Source organism: Megalobrama amblycephala, linkage group LG15 (assembly GCF_018812025.1).
Source record: "Megalobrama amblycephala isolate DHTTF-2021 linkage group LG15, ASM1881202v1, whole genome shotgun sequence".
NCBI classification, from domain to species: Eukaryota; Metazoa; Chordata; class Actinopteri; order Cypriniformes; family Xenocyprididae; genus Megalobrama; species Megalobrama amblycephala.
Genome location: NC_063058.1, coordinates 19,839,578 through 19,856,472, shown reverse-complemented (window position 1 = coordinate 19,856,472; position 16,895 = coordinate 19,839,578). Strand labels below are relative to the sequence as shown.

At 36.0% G+C, this 16,895-nt stretch overlaps 2 protein-coding genes across 3 annotated transcripts; both read right to left on the bottom strand.

The window, feature by feature from the left end:
- Positions 1–1,516: 1,516 nt before the first annotated feature.
- On the bottom strand, positions 1,517–11,773 carry mxh (myxovirus (influenza virus) resistance H). Of its 2 annotated transcripts, XM_048158388.1 has the most exons (13): positions 9,632–11,773; positions 9,348–9,544; positions 9,113–9,250; positions 8,834–8,988; positions 7,958–8,096; positions 7,624–7,822; positions 7,453–7,531; positions 7,260–7,382; positions 7,037–7,169; positions 3,580–3,738; positions 3,404–3,480; positions 3,058–3,315; positions 1,517–2,958 (listed from the first exon to the last, which is right to left on the bottom strand). In XM_048158388.1, the coding sequence occupies exons 1-13, from the start codon at positions 9,679–9,681 to the stop codon at positions 2,734–2,736; spliced, it is 1,932 nt and encodes a 643-aa protein (XP_048014345.1). In that variant the 5' UTR covers positions 9,682–11,773; the 3' UTR covers positions 1,517–2,733. The 2 variants fall into 2 exon arrangements, with proteins under 2 accessions (XP_048014345.1, XP_048014346.1); XM_048158389.1 differs by lacking the exon at positions 9,632–11,773 and having other exon boundaries at positions 8,834–9,004; positions 9,348–9,489.
- A 766-nt stretch (positions 11,774–12,539) lies between these two features.
- Positions 12,540–15,959, bottom strand: zgc:113426 (uncharacterized protein LOC562128 homolog). Its single transcript, XM_048158392.1, has 4 exons — positions 15,785–15,959; positions 15,386–15,479; positions 13,671–13,764; positions 12,540–13,517 (listed from the first exon to the last, which is right to left on the bottom strand). Exons 1-4 carry the CDS (start codon positions 15,804–15,806, stop codon positions 12,810–12,812), a joined length of 918 nt encoding a protein of 305 aa, XP_048014349.1. The 5' UTR covers positions 15,807–15,959; the 3' UTR covers positions 12,540–12,809.
- Between the last annotated feature and the right edge of the window lie 936 nt (positions 15,960–16,895).

Sequence of the window (16,895 nt, the reverse complement as noted above, 5' to 3'; positions counted from 1 at the left end):
TCATACTGTATTTATAGTGCATCATGCACAGTAAGAATGAAAATGAAAATAAAATATTGACATGTCAGACAGGTGGTCAGTCAAACTGGACTATAGTTGCATAAAGAACCTGTATGACTTCAGTGAAATGCAAAATCGAATATTTTAAGAACTCTTTTGATAGTGAATGTCAGTCTCCTCATACTCACCTGGTTACTTCCCTAACCAGAAATACAGGGGGAGTACTCTGGGTTCGGGCCAAATGCCAAGTTTGGAGCCTTCTCCAAGGCTATCTGGATTTTTATATTATAATGTGATATAATTAAGCAATATCACACAAGCAAGAGAGCTGTTTTCACACCTCTTCAGTGCAAAAAAATCATTTTGTTGTTAATAATTTCATTTTATTGGTAACAGCTTTAAAGTGTCTCATTCTAATTACATTTATTGATTAAAAGTAAGTCATTTCTCAGCCGGGATATGTGGATCTTTATGTATTTAAGGAGTGCTGGTCTGGTCTTGGTTTTGACTGGGTCTTGCCCTGTCTTGGTCTTGTCTTGTCTCAACACACACTGGTCTTGGTCTTGGTCTAAAACTAGATGGTCTTGACTACAACACTACATCCAACTGCAGAAACATTATAAATAACAATATGTGTTTTGAATGTTCAGGGTTTTTTTTGTCACAACTTTCAGTTAAAAGCTATAACATTGAGAAAAAAGGTTAACATGCAAACAAAACTGATAAAATGCTCTGTGTGTACGCAGTGCTGCTCAGACCAGTCGGCGCCTGCCTTCATGCAACGTGTGCCAATTAGATTTATTATTATTATTATTATTATCATTATTGTTTTACAATGGAAAATAAATAATGTTATGTGCCAGGTGAAAATAGTGTAGCCTAGATTAAGTCCTTGTAGCTTTCCTAATAGAAGTAGTTTATGTAATTTCTTAAATCTAAAATAAAATTTAATGGAAGCATTGCTACTTTTATTTAGTTTACACATGTACTAAAATTATGGGGTTTTTTTATATGGCCAAACTGCACTGCACAACTATAAATAGTAAAGGCATACTTTCTTTCTGTAATATCAATTAAAAACCTGCTGCCATTTATAGGGACACTCTCTTAAAACTATTTGATGAAATATGTGACCAAATAGGTGTACATCTTGAGACAAAACAATGGCACTGACATATTTTAATATATGCCAGTATAAGTTGCTTTCAGTTAAAACAGCTCAAACATACATTTTAGTCTAGGACTAGCTTAAGCCTGGTCTGTGAAACCGGGGGCATATTAATTATATCATTATATTCAATAATTATATTTTTAGTCAACATGATGATCCCGTTCATAAAAAGGACCATATGTTCAGACTCTTTATCTTGTAGAAACAAACATAACTTTTGTGCACTCATTTGGTCTTGGGTAGGATTTACGTGATTAGGCGTAATTCAGTGACTTCTCAAACAGCAGATAAAATATCAATCTGAGTCAAGTGATATCAAACTATATTACTTTTTATTATAAGAAAATGATGTTTATTTAGATATGCTTACAGAATTGAAAATGTAAGTATACATAAAGAGGGGAAAAAACTACATGGAAATATAAAAATCTTACTGGGACAGACTGTAAGAGCATTTTTATTTAAAATTATAAACAGGTTTGTGCATTTCGTCATGGTGGCAGACAAGGATTAAGTATTTCCAAATGACAGACGATCATGCAGCAACACACACTAACCAAGACAGTGAACGGACCAGGAGTGACTGAAAAGGAAGGCATTTTTTGAATGCTTGAGGTAGACATTTCTGAAAAAGAAACCAAAGGATTGAAATTCTATCTGTCACTGTATTTATAGTGCATCACACACAGTAAGAATGAAAATGAAAATAAAATATTGACATGTCAGACAGGTGGTCAGTCACTGAATGTCCATGATAAAAAAGGAAGAACTTATATAGGAACACAAACAAGGTAACAAGTAACACAGCTGAACAGAATGAACTCATAATAAAATGATCGTAGTAACCGAGGAGTGGCGGGAATTACAAACAAAGGAAGGCATGTGACATGTGAAAACAAACTGAATGTCCATGATAACTGAAATTGAACAGAACGGAATAGACTGTAACACATTTCAGGAAAAAAGCATTGTAACAAACTTTTTTTATTGAACACAAGCTAACACAATAAAAGATTACATTGTAAGTACATTGTAACAAGCTGACATTGTTTTACTTTTGATTCAAAGACACATTTCTGCAGTGGCTAAAAGTGAACTACAGTATCACTCATTCCTTATCATTTAAACAGATAATCACTTTTTATACTCTTATCATTTTGATGAGGGTTTATTACTTAAGCTAATATCTATTATTAAACTGAACCAAGTGTCATTGATCATCACTAAAGGCACACAAACTACACTGGAATTTTTGTAAGATGATTGATGAACTTTCATTCTGCTTCTTTTGCTTAAAACAGTCATTTTATTTTTAGTGATAAAACACTAGAAGATAAAAAGATCTATATGCTTTCACTTTTCCTTCATCTATGCTTTCACTATATCCCTCCCCGTTTGTAGCTTTTACTGTTCTAAACGATGTCTGAAACTTTGTATTACTTGCACTTCTCATGTTTATTGCCTCTTTAAGTCACTTTGGATTAAAGTGTCTGCTAAATGAATAATGTAAAAAGTCTGGTCCATTGTGGTAGGATAGGTCTTTACCAGAGCCAACTTTTGTCTCAGAGGTATATACTGATGCGTTCTTGTGCCAGGCGCAGTCGCTCCATGCGTTGGTGTAAGTCTGCTCTCTTCCTTCCAGCCTCTGTGTCCTCCACGAGCAGCTTCACAACATCCGCTCCATCCCGCAGGTCCATAGCGTGAGCCCGCAGCATCACGGCAGCTTCCTTCAGTATGAACAGCAGGATCACCATGGGAATGTAGTCGGCCAGACGCTGATACACGATCTGTTGATTGACAGAATATGTGGGAGTTATTCAGTGCAATCAAAACCAAATATTAAAGAACAAAAGCAGCTAATACTGAAATCAAAAACTGATTTACACCTCGTAGTAGATGATCAGTTTCTCAGGTGTCAGACTCCTGGTGTCAAAAACAGCACAGTTGTTGGGTGAGGTTGCGTTCTCTCCTGTATCCAAACTAATGGACTCGAATTCCTGTCTCTTTTCCACAAACTTGAAGTCTACAATTTTCTGGGTAAAAATGGGATCCTGTGTGTACACAAGCTTTTCCATGTTAATGTACTCATAGATCCTCTTCTCCACCTTGCCTTCTTGCTTTGAGTGAATCTCGTCAATATGGTTCTAAGGGAACATCAGAAATGTTATCTTTAAGACTTTTATTGTCCTTTAAGATGATTTAATGTGATCAACGAGTGTAATTTTAACACACCAGTATTACGTGTCTCAGATGAGGGTAGTTTGGGAAACACAACTCACACATGGCCCTAAACTCCTTCTGCACAATACCTACGGTTATATTAAAATGAGAAATGTTATCATAAATCATTTCAAATGTAATCCACATATAATATAAAAAAAATACCAGCTAAAAGTTCAGCCAGCTACCTCGGATGAGCTTCAAAGTATCCAATGCTGGTTGTTTAAGGTTTCCCACATGTTTCTTTACCATTGATTCATACACACAGTAGTCACTGAAGGTTACCAGTTCTCTCCCACGATGAGCTTCGTCATATTTTTCTGTCATCTCTTTTACAGACTCTCTGACTAAAATAAAAAAAAAAAAATAACAATAGTCAAAACAATTTATAAGAGGGTCAATGGTAAAAGTTTGTCAATGGTGAAAGCCGGAAGTAGTAGGTCATTAGGGTTTTTTGCCTACTGTTTTTCAAATACTACATACCAAAGTCCCTTTAAAGGAACATTCCACTTTTTTTTTAAAAATAGGCTCATTTTCCAAGTCCCCTAGAGTTAAACAGTTGAGTTTTACTGTTTTCGCATCCATTCAGCCGATCTCCGGGTCTGGCGGTACCACTTTTAGCATAGCTTAGCATAGTTAATTGAATCTGATGAGACCAATAGTATCTCGCTCAAAAAAATGACGCTGCGTAATATCATTGCGCCTGCTGCACCCATGGTACGGCAGCAAAGTTCCTTGATTATTACGCTGGAATGAGAGTATAGTTCCTAGCTATATCGGCCTAGAAAATCGCAACTTTTCATTTTCCGTCGGTCTTAGCACACGATGATAACTACAGAAGAGTCAAGTTTTAAATAGGAAAAATATCGAAACTCTTTGGTCATTTTTGAGCGAGATGCTAACGGTCTAATCAGATTCAATGAACTATGCTAAGCTATGCTAAAAGTGATTGGAGATCGGCTGAATGGATTCGAAAATGGTAAAACTCATCTGTTTAACTCTAGGGGAGTTGGAAAATGAGCCTATTTTCAAAAAAAGTGGAGTGTTCCTTTAAGACAAGTCATTTCACTCAGCGGCCATCTTTGAAACACCTCTCGGACATCCAAGTGCAACTCCTATCTCTTTGAATGGGGAAACATCAAATTCTCCAAAGCTGTTTGCCATGCTTTCGATTAAATTTCATATTTGAAAGCACCAATGAAATCTGACGACAACTGTCTCATAAATTTTCTTTCTAAAGGCTTGTTATTCTATTGTCTTTGATACTACTCTGTTGGCATATAGTTTTTCGCATACCATATAGTAGAGAAGTAGGCTATTTGATTTCGGATGCAGCGGGAATGAACACCGCTAGTGTGCAGCGGTTATACAGCTTTGACTGAAGGGGGGTCACACTACACTTTTCATATTCATACACATGCAAATTTGTCTGTGTCAGACCGAAAATGCAAGGTCATGTGAAAAGTTTCACATTTGGCTGCATTCTAAAGGGGCGGTCAGACTGCACTTTTCGTTCCATTGACTTCCATGCAAATGCGTCAGATCGGAAATGCAAGCTCATGCGAAAAGTTTCTCATTTTGCTGCATTCCAAAGTTCAAGTTTGGTAAACTCTGAAGGCCTTTGCACACTGAGTCCGAAATTTTCGCATGCGTTTTTTCGTATTCGTAATCCTAAAAATTCGTCATGCACAGAGACCTTGCACACTGAGTCCGATGCGTATTAATGAATGCGTTGCGAAAAAAATCACAAAACCACGGATGCGAAAAACGCAGAAAATCGAACCTGATCCGAATATTTTTTTGACAGACGAAAATTTCGGAGGCAGTGTGCAAAGGCCTTGAGTCCGAAATTCGCGTCCGAAATTTTCGCACGTTAAAAAATAAATTCGACCTCACGTTATGTCAATCACGTTTGCACACTGCCTCCGAAACTTTCGTCCGTTAAAAAAATATTCGGATCAGGTTCGATTTTCTGCGTTTTTCGCATCCGTGGTATGCATTTTGAGAGACGTTTTAACAATTCAGAGCCACCATACAAGCGAACGCCAAAATCCCGAATGCCATCTGACAAGTTGATCCATGTCGTCTACAGCACAAAACAGCAGCACTGAATGACAAACAAAGTACGGAATACAAAGAGACAGAATATAAAGACAGACTGAGCCACTGACATCCTGAAGTAAACTTTGAAATGCTCGGAATAAATGCAGCTCCTTGATGAGGTGGATCTCCTTTCTCTCTATGCAATCTCAGGATTGAATGGACCCAATATTTAGAGGACAACTAAATCATGCTCACTGCTTGAAGACTCCATTTTGTATTGTTTTGTAAATTTTTTCGCAACAGATTCATTAATACGCATCAGTCTCAGTGTGCAAGGTCCCTGTGCGTGACGAATTTTTAGGATTACAAATACGAAAAAATATACGAAAATTTCAGGCTCAATTGCGGTCACACTAGACTTTGAACGTGCGAAATTTCTTCAGATGCTGTAACGGTCGTGATATGACGTCACGATCTACAGCATCTCATTTATAAACATGAATTCAACAAACAACTTATAATAGTAATACATTCAAAATGTAAAAATATATAACCTACTCGACTTTCCTGCAAAAATATAATTCTTTTAATTCAGCCAAGAGGTCATGCCATGACGAATCGATCTTCTACTGGTCGCACATCTTCACATGATGCAAATTCGCAGGTCAGAGTTCACCAAACTTGAACTTTTGAACACAGTGAAATGCAAAATTTCCGGTCTGACGCATTCACATGCGTTTGAATGGAAGTCAATGGAACGAAAAGTGCAGTGTGACCGCACCTTCAGTGTACAAAGGCCTTGACCTGTGAATTCGCATCAGGTGAAGACATGTGACAAGTCGACGATCGATACGTTACTGCATGACCTCTTGGCTGAATTAAAAGAACAATATTTTTTGTAGTAGTTGAGTATATTGTAAATTTTTACTTTTTGAGTGTATTACTATTTGTTATAGCTATGTTTAATTCATGTTTATAAAAAAGACACTGCAGAATGTGACGTTATATCAAATATCGCATTGGACGGGGACAGCAAAAAGAAGAAATCGTCTGTCCAAATTTTTTTATGACAGACGAAAGTTTTGTTGGCAGTGTGTAAACATGACTGAGACAACGTGAGGTTGTATTTATTTTGTCGTTAATACCAAACTTGAACTTTAAAGGTCCTTTTTTAACGTGTGAAAATCCAAAATTTTCGCACGTTAAAAAAGGACCTTTAAAGTTCAAGTTTGGTATTAACGACATTGTGGTGGTGTTCATGTGCGTTCAACTCGTAAATACGATCTTTTTGTATTCAAGGATTTGAACGCACCAATGGCGGAGCAGAAGCACAGAAGGTAACTGGCAATATTGTGTTTAAAATGTACTGTTACTCAATATTAACTTGTTTATTGAATTGTTGAATAAAATAAATCATATCACACTTGCGATATTGTTCTAAATAATTTAACAACAGCACTCTTGTACATTGTACAATTGTACAGGTTTGAAACAACATGAAGGTGAGTAAATTAATGCGAATTGTGCTGAATCATATTACCAAGAGGAAAGAAAATAGAAGAAAAAAGGTTCTTAACAATATTGTGTCACCATATGACGTACACAATGCTTTGGAGTTGCTCAGATGACATTCCCATTGCTTGAACACTGGTCGAAGGAGCGAGTAGAGGTTCCCATTGTCTGATTCTCCTGTTCTACACAACTCACTTATCTGGTCACTGAACTCCAAGATTTTCTACACATACAGAGAAACACAGAAGTTCATTTCAGTCAGGATTCCTCAGATATTGGACAATATAAGAAATGATGCTTGCGCTAACTGTACCTTGCTGAGATAAGGCCCCATGCGCTCAGGTTCTAAAGGAGGACCGTCATCATAATTCTTGAGCTCAAATCTCACTGCAGACAAGTGGATGTGAATCTGATCTCTGAGAGATGGAAGTGAAGCCTGTAAAATAAGGAATAACTCATAAGTTTAGTGTTTAGAGTAAGTTTCAAAATGCCATGATTAGACTTGCCTTGATATGTTCAACCAGCTCTTTAGTGAGTCTGGTAGCCAGGCAGGATGTTGTGGCCCTCTGCTCTTCAAGAAGATAACTGGTGGCAACAGAAACACACGTAAATGGCTTTGAACATTACACAAAATAACAGATAACTGAATATCTACCAGGTTAAATGCAATGTAATACCTGAAGTGCACGTGATTGGCGAAGAACTCTTTTTCCTGTTTTGTGGCTTCAGCCAGAGAAACGTTTTCATTGATGTCACTCTGGCCTCTACATCGGACAATGGTGTAGCCCTTTTTGAGAGGAACCACTTTACCCTGCAGTACTTGTAAGACGTCAGCCTCGGCTCCTTTATCTACCAGGTCTGGCTTTGTCAATATTGCTGAAGCAATAAAAAGTGTTTCAACAGACATGAATCAAATGGCCCTGCTGTGATATCAGCAATAATTAAAGCAAAACTACATTTCTGATATGCATACTTAAATGTGAAAATTTAAAGTTTAAATTAAACTTATACCTAAAGTCCTTGAGCCGTCAGGATCGACACCCTGAGCCATTCTAAGTGCTTCTGTGGTTGCAACGTCCACATTGCAGGGAACAACAACCAAATTAATGGTTTCTTTTTTTGCAATGAATTTCAATATCAGGCGTCGAATCTGCAATTAATCAAAGGCTAATTTATACGACAATGAAGACCTGAAACACATTTCAAATGTCTTAATAATGTTGCAGGTTTTATTCAGCAAGTGGAGTCCAATTATCAATTTATTCTTTTTATTACATTTTATTTATTTTTTTATAAATTGAATTATATTAAATTGTTTTATTTTTAATTAGAAAAAAATAATTAAAAGTAATAAAAATATATATTTTTTAAAATAAAAAATAATTTAAAAAATATTTTCCTTTCTATAGAAAGAAACTGAATGCATAAAAATATGGGGTATTCATAATTAAATATTTTAATCAATTCACAGCTTTAGAAAAATATGTCTTGCTATTTTTGACATTCAAATAATGATTAAAAAGATTACAAAATTGTGTCTGTAATTACTTCTGGTTCATGGCATTGGAAATGAAAGGTCAAATTGGTCACATTGCATTGTGGGATAGAGTATTCCATATAGTAGGTCTGTTGTCATTGCATATTTTGTTAATTACATTCTAATTACTATTTCTGCAGTGTATGGTATTTGTACTAAACATGTAAGTATATAATATTTGAAGTTATTCTCTGGTAGCACTTTATTTTACAGTCCTGTACATACTATGTAATTATTATAGTAATAACAGGGTAATAAATAGGTAATAACCCTGAACCTAACCTTAACCCATGTAATTACCTTAAATTACGTTTATGTAAGTGCACATACTGTGAAATTAAGTGCATCACCTGGTCTCCAATGTCTTCCGGTTGCCCTTTCACAGGTACTCTTGTTATTCCAGGTAGATCGATCAGCGTGAGGTCGCAAACATCAGGTGATGTGATCTCTAAACTGATGAGATCATCACAGATTCCCACTCCATCTCCAGCAAGCATATTTTGTGCTGTAAAAGACAAATACTACATACTTGCTCAACATTCATTCATCATGTTGGTAATATTTTAAGTAATGATAAACTATATATTGTAATGATTATTTATGATATTTAGCTTGATATATAATCTCACCCCTTCTGACGTAACTTTCAACTTGTGCGGGATCATGAAACGTCTCTCGCACATCATTGTAAGAGATTATGGCAGTCCAGCCGCTCCCACTATTCAGCTTCCTGAGTTTAAGCTCCAGTGGACAGCGGGTGACAATCCCTGAATGGACAATATCAGAATATATAGATGCCTCTTAAAGTAAGCAGAAGAATGTAAATAAGATATATATGTATAGTGTATTAGGTGTACAACATACCACTCCCACGAGGCAGAGCGACTCCTGACAGAGCCTCTAGAACAGAGCTTTTCCCTGAGCTCTGGTCTCCCACCACCGCAATGGACGGCAACGCAAGTTCCCTCTCAATGCCGATCCGCCTCATAAAGTCAATCATCTCAATATAGGGCCGAACCTGTGCATCCCACTGCTGCAGAAATATCCCACTGTTCTCGGGACTTAAAACACACATTTGACAGTTACACTGAATTTGTATAAAAGTCAAAGCTAAAGTTAAACTTGGTCAAAATCAAGGTTTTCCTTACCCATTTTCATCTGAAGAATCAAAATCCAATATTTCCGGTGAGCTGTCCATGACTGAAATGATATAAATCACACTGATTGATCCTAAATTTAAAAAGTGCTTTCTTTTAGCTGCAAATGAGTTTAGATTTGTTTAAAATATTTTGGGAATCAAGTAAAGTTTGGTCAGAAATGAAGTCCTGGCAAATCAGTGTCAAATGCATACTATGACCCTTATATAGGTTTAATATTGTCTGTGGTTTGTGGGGGTGTTCCACAGACAACCATAAGCAGAATTTAGTTTATTTCTCAAAAAGGCTATGGTCAGCACTTGAACTGACCTTGAGTTCAGGAAAAATAAGGGAAGAACTTAATGCAAATATACTGCAATTTTGCCGTTGATTTATGGGAACTAGTTGATTTTTATGGCCATTGTATTAGTGTGCATTTCATGTGCTTCTGTTAGTCTATTTTTAATAGTTTAACAGACTCCAATTCCACAATGAGTCAATTATTTAAAGACAATCATTGTGCTGTATAAGCTATGATATTGTTGACGAGACTTGAATGAGGAAGCAGGTACCACAAAAGCTGAATTGCAAAATCGTATTTGTTTAATGCAAACCTGCCGTGCAGTTTCGGTAAATTATTTGAATACAGTTTTAAAAAAAAAATACTATCCCTCAAATGCTATCCCTCGGTTTATGGGTTGCAGAATAAGTTATTACCTAACTTATCATGTATTGTATTGTAAAAATACTGAAGATCTGCAACTTCAACATACTATTTCAACAAACTACCATCTTCTCCACTGCTTGACTGCCTGCGACTTTTAATTTGAGCACCGAATTTTTAGAACACTGTGTCAGCAAAAATAGGCAATGGCCAAATACGTGACATGTCCATCTAGTGGCAAAATTTTGTGGGCAAGAAAGGACCACTGTCAATAGTGTAGCGATGTATGAAGCATGCCTCACAGAAAAGTCACTTTCAAACCAAGCAGCTTTCTGCTGGTCAACACAGCAAATCCATGTGACCAATGGGGAAATCTGCAATGGGGAAATCGTTCACCCTCATGTGAAATTCCAGTTCGCGCAGATTCCTATTAAAATGCTGGATTTTCCCAGTGAAAATTTGCCGAACATCTGTAAATGTGACCGTACCTTTAATCTTTTTATGTTTTGGCTGTTCATTTAAACGCCAATGGTGTTTTTGGGGCCTGAAAACCCAAACTTTTGAAAACGGGTTTCAAAGGGCAAGTTTTTGAAAACGATACCGTTATTGTCTCCATGTAAACTACAAAAACGCGAATATGTGAAAACGCTGACATCATGCGCATTGCGTATTACGTGTTCAGTCTATAGTCGCGTAGTGTTTCTAGTGACATTGCCAACTACTGGCCTGGCAGCAGAATACAGTGTTTTTAGTCATTTTCATAAATCCGATTGAGCAGGGATTGTTTTGACAAGGCTGTTGTCTATACATGAAAGACGCAAAGGAAAGTTTTTTCCTTTTTTAGTACATTGTTGTCGTGTAAACATACTCTAATTTTATAATGCATCTATATTGCCAAGCAGGGCAAATTTTTTTTTCAACAGAAAGCTGCATGTAAGTGACCTCTGTGTGAGCTTTGCTTTATCAGAGTCGCTTTAAGGCAGGTTATTTCACTCGGCGGCCATCTTTGAAACGCCTCTCAGCAGCTGTTTCAGTAATGCAAGTACATGGGGAACCATCAAATTCTCCAAAGCTGTTCAACAAGCTTACAATTAAATTTCATATTTGAAATCACCAATTTAATCTGACAAGTAACTGTCTCAGTGACACAATGACTTTACCAACTGTCGATTGGCTCTTTTATTTAAAAAGGCGGGACTTATTCCGCCATATTGAGCGTTGCACTTTCTCCTATTCATAGTAATTTCTAATATGTAAAGTCTTTTGGCTTTATGCATCACTACTCTACTGACAATTTTTCCCCAGCGGAATTTTGCTCATGTGACCGCACCTTTATGGTGAATGGTGTAATTTTCAGTCACAATTTCTTTGCAGTTTTAAAACAAAAGCAACTCTCTATGAAGAAAAGAATAGGAAAACACATATTCTACTTAAAGGAACACTCCACTTTTTTTGAAAATAGGCTCATTATCCAGTTAAACAGTTGAGTTTTACCATTTTCGAATAAATTCAGCCGATCTCCGTGTCTGGCGGTACCACTTTTAGCATAGCTTAGCATAGTTAATTGAATCTGATTAGACCGTTAGCATCTCGCTCAAAAAAATGACCAAAGAGTTTCAATATTTTACCTATTTAAAACTTGACTCTTCTGTAGTTACACTGTGTACTAAGACCGACGGAAAATGAAAAGTTGCGATTTTCTAGGCCGATATGGCTAGGAACTATACTCTCATTCCGGCGTAATAATCAAGGAACTTTGCTGCCGTACCATGGGTGCAGCAGGCGCAATGATATTACGCAGCGTCTCTCACAAATGTCTCCATGGTTGCAAGGCACGCTCCCTGTGCAAGCAGGAGGTCACAGGCGCTGCGTAATATCATTGCTCCTGCTGCACCCATGGTACCTAGAAAATCACAACTTTTCATTTTTCGTCGGTCTTAGTACACGTTGTAACTACAGAAGAGTCAAGTTTTAAATAGGAAAAATATTGAAACTCTTTGGTCATTTTTGAGCGAGATGCTAACGGTCTAATCAGATTCAATGAACTATGCTAAGCTATGCTAAAAGTGGTACTGCCAGACCCGGAGATCAGCTGAATGGATTCGAAAACGGTAAAACTCAACTGTTTAACTCTAGAGGAGTTGGAAAATGAGCCTATTTTCAAAAAAAGTGGAGTGTTCCTTTAATATTGGTCCTCCATAAAAAAGAAATAACCATAAGTCTAGATTTTGTAAGGCACTAAATAAATATGAAAGATTTGGCACAAAAACAGAAACAATAACTTTAATCTCAATGCATCCAAGAACGTGAAATAGGGGGAATAAACTTAACATTAATTAACCATTATGCATTGTACTGAACTACAACGAATGAACTAACTTTATAGTCCAAAGCTTTGAACACAGCTGAGAACACATTTCCTCTTAATGTGTCTTAAGTAAAAGGAGCAACTTAACCTTGAAACACTGTACCTTAAGTTATTTTAAATACCTTCAGAATGCAACATTTCAGTGTACCAGAATGATTTCAAAATCTCTCGATCAGCTTTTCGAACAAAAATATTAGTCGTTTTCTGTCCTCTGCATATGGCGAGTCTGGTTCAGTGTGTCCTGTGCCATTTGTCTCAAGAGCCATGGCGGTTAAAGTCTCTCTGTCTCTTTCAAGGGCCGCTCTGTCCCGCTCCAGTCTCGCTCTGTCCTGTTCCAGAGACGCTCTTTCCCGGTCAATTGCAGCTCGGTCCTTTTCCAACTGCGCTCTGTCTCTCTCCAACGCCGTTTTCTCTCTTTCGGCGACGGCTCTCTCACGCTCCAACAGCACACGCTCTCGGTCTAGGTCTGCGTGCTCCTTCTCCAGCAGCTGTCGCTCTCTTCTGAGTTTGGCTCTTTCAAAGTGTAGCTCATCTTGAGTCTCTGTGGGGCTTTTTTCCATCGGTCTCCCTTTCACACTTTCTGCTGTATCTGATGAGGGTCCATCATCGGCTACCGTTGCTTGAGTATTGACCTCGATGACTGATTGTGTTAATAATTCTAAAATATCACTCCCCATTTCTACCTGATACATCTTCTTGCAGGGCTGGGCTGCACATTCGGTCTCATCGGCCAGGTTGGTCAGCAAGGTCGGTTTAGGAGGGTCGACGTCAGTGGGATCGCCATCTACGGCCTTTTCCATGAGTCTGAACCACCGCCAGGATTCAGGTTTAACCGTTTCGACATCCTTCGCAAGAGCTTTTAAAACCTAGGCACAGAGGGTAGAGAAAACTACATTAGGACAATAGCATGCATATATTTAATTTATAACTTTCTGAAGAAAATAAATATGAGTGGTGTGCAACTACACAAGTAAATAATTTTAATTGAGAATAAAGACAGGCCTATGCATCCATCTTACCTTGTATTTGCATTTTAAATTCTCCCACTTTCGTTTTGCTCTTTGAGAAGTAATATTTCCATCCAGGTTTGATTTAGCTTCTTGAATGAACAGCCTAAAAACAGAAAACTCTTTCAATTTCTCTTTTGCTACTGCATATAGATTAAGACTGGGGTTTTCTACATAAAATCCATGTCTGTGAAAAAATGTAGCTATTTATTGTTTTTTACACAAAGTATTTTTAGGGCTGTCAAAGTTAAAGGGTTAGTTCACCCAAAAAATGAAAATTATGTCATTAATTACTCACCCTCATGTCGTTTCACACCCGTAAGACCTTCATTCATCTTCAGAACACAAATTAAGATATTTTTGATAAAAATATAAACTCAGTGAGGCCTCCATTGACAGCAAGATAATTAACACTTTCTATGCTCAGAAAGCTACTAAAGACGTATTTAAAACAGGTCATGTGACTACAGTGGTTCAACCTTAATGTTATTATGAAGCGACAAGAATACTTTTTGTGCGGCAAAAACAAAATAACGACTTTATTCAACAATATCTAGTGATGGCCGATTTCAAAACACTGATTTGAAGCTTTATGAATCTTTTGTTTCGAATCAGTGGTTCAGAGCACGTATCAAACTGCCAAAGTCACATGATTTCGGTAAACGATGCTTCGTTACGTCATAAGTGTTTCGAAACATTTCGAAATTTCAATAGTTCACGTGACTTTGGCAGTTTGATACGTGCTCCGATCCAATGATTCGAAACAAAAGATTCGTAAAGCTTCAAAGCTTCATGAAGCAGTGTTTTGAAATCGCCCATCACTAGATATTGTTGAATGAAGTCATTATTTAGTTTTTTTTTTTGTCGCTTCATAACATTAAGGTTGAATCACTGTAGTCACATGAACTGTTTTAAATATGTCTTTAGTAGCTTTCTGGGCATCTGAAAGTGTTAATTATCTTGCTGTCAATTGAGGCTTCACTGAGCCATCGGATTTTATCAAAAATATCTTAATTTTTGTTTCGAAGATGAACATGAGGGTGAGTAATTAATGACAGAATTTTAATTTTTGGGTAAACTAACCCTTTAATGTATTTACTTAAAATAATAATTCAATGTTTAACACAATTTTTTTACTACTATATTTATTTTTATATTTTTAATATGAATACATATTTCAATATTTAAATAATTTCTAAAAAATAAATCAATAATGGAAATCTTGATCATTTTAGTTGTGCGGTTTATTCCTAATGCATTTCTCCTTGCCATTGTGGCCCTCATCTGTCTCACTGGGTGCTGTAGGTCAACATAAACTATATTTATTGTGAAAATTGCTAAAATTATGTAATGTAGAAAATGTAATTGCTATTTAACTAATCTAAAATGGGTAGCAACAAATATTCTATCAACTTAATTTAAATAGTAACAAAATAAATGCAAATAATTTATACATAATACAGCCAATAATTTATAGAAATATCATCTCTATATTTTTATTGTTAATATTACACAGTATTAATGGGATATTCATTATGAAGTATGTGTCGTTATATATTAGAATGGAGGTTACCATAAATGGGGGTCACTGGCATCAACAATTAGAAAACCCCTTGATTAAGAGTTGTTCTTTATTGTAAAACATTAGCAACAACAAATAAGCATAGGAAATGAGGACATAAACAACATGTGCTGCAGATGCAAAATGAATCACAATGAATACATACTCCCAGCCATTTCTGCATGTGTTTCTCCAGCCTGAGAATAAATAGCCATGGGCCATGCGCCACCTGATCAGTGTCTCTGTGTCCTTGTGAGACCCTGAAACAGAACCGCAGTGCAAACAATGCAGTGAATATTCATTCACTTTAGGTTTGAACATGGGATCTGATGCAGAACAAACAGCCCAGTCAAACCACATTATAAACAATGACAACTGTCATCAGTCTGAAATAATAGAAATAAATCTTTATTTATTAAGCTAATGTAACTGCACATATCAAGTACATTAAACTAGTTTTAAATCCACGCTGAATTCCATAAGAACTAATGAAAGAGAGTTACAGAAATGTGCGAAAGTTTTGCATTCATGCAGACACAGTGCAGGTTTACAGAATGACACTCACACTGTTGAGATGGTTGCGCCATTTCTTAAAGTGAGAGAGGTGGCCAAACTCCTCTTATGAGATATATAGTAATATCATGAATATTATTGATTTCTTTCACTTCTTCATCAACCGTTTATGTGTCTGTTGCGGACAACAGCACTTCTTCACAGCTTTTCCCTTTTCTAACAGATATACGAATGATGTCAGATTATTGCCCTCTAGCGGTCAGGAGCAAAACAGCTTTATGATAACCTCTATGATGATAACAGAAAGCGCATCTTTCATCTTCAGTTATAGATAGTAAATCTACAAGTTTGAATCCTGCTGAAAAAATGCTGAATCGTGAAATTAACATTATTATATTTAACTAATACTATTAAAAGCCTTTTGTTAAAGAAAATAAAATTGAAATACATCATAACACAACATAAAAATATTATAAGAATAAATATTATTAAAAACTTAAACAAATTTTTGAATTAAAAATTATTACTAGAATGATTATTAGAAATGTTTCCCTGGCAAGTAATTGAAATACGTTTAAGCTAAAGCATGAAAACCACTGGAAATAAAATATATAAAAATAAAAGTTAATTCAAACTATTATTCATTTAAACTGTATTTTTGAAATATATCATATGCATCCAAAATAAAAGTTTGTGTTTACATAATATATGTGTGTGTGTGTACTGTGTATATTTCTTATCACATACATGCATTTATTTAAGAAATATTTACATATATGCATGTATATTTTATATTTATATATAATTTATATTATATATAAATATAAATATTTTATATATAAATATAATATATTTTTGTTAAATTTATACATGCATGTGTGCGTATTATACATAATGAATATACACAGTACACACATATATATGTCACCCTGGACCACATAACCATAACCATAAGGGCCAATTTTTTTCGAAATTGACATTATCTGAAAGAGGGTGTTGATAGGACAATATTTGGCCAAGATATAACTATATGAAAATCTGGAATCTGAGGGTGCAAAAAAAATTAAAATATTGAGAAAATCGCTTTTAAAGTCATCCAAATAAGTCCTTAGCAATGCATATCCACTCACAAAAATACATTTTTTATATATTTATGGTGGGAA

What these genes read in the sequence shown, in the direction of transcription:
- mxh (XM_048158388.1), bottom strand. Translation starts at nt 9,681, where the DNA reads ATGGACAGCTCACCGGAAATATTGGATTTTGATTCTTCAGATGAAAAT. An exon ending in TGACGGCTCAAGGACTTTAG is followed by an intron (nt 7,823 to 7,957) that starts GTATAAGTTTAA and finishes TTATTGCTTCAG; the next exon opens with CAATATTGACAAAGCCAGAC. An exon ending in AACTGATCATCTACTACGAG is followed by an intron (nt 2,959 to 3,057) that starts GTGTAAATCAGT and finishes GTCAATCAACAG; the next exon opens with ATCGTGTATCAGCGTCTGGC.
- zgc:113426 (XM_048158392.1), bottom strand. Translation starts at nt 15,806, where the DNA reads ATGGCGCAACCATCTCAACAGT. An exon ending in ACATGCAGAAATGGCTGGGA is followed by an intron (nt 13,765 to 15,385) that starts GTATGTATTCAT and finishes TTCTGTTTTTAG; the next exon opens with GCTGTTCATTCAAGAAGCTA. An exon ending in ATTTAAAATGCAAATACAAG is followed by an intron (nt 13,518 to 13,670) that starts GTAAGATGGATG and finishes CTCTGTGCCTAG; the next exon opens with GTTTTAAAAGCTCTTGCGAA.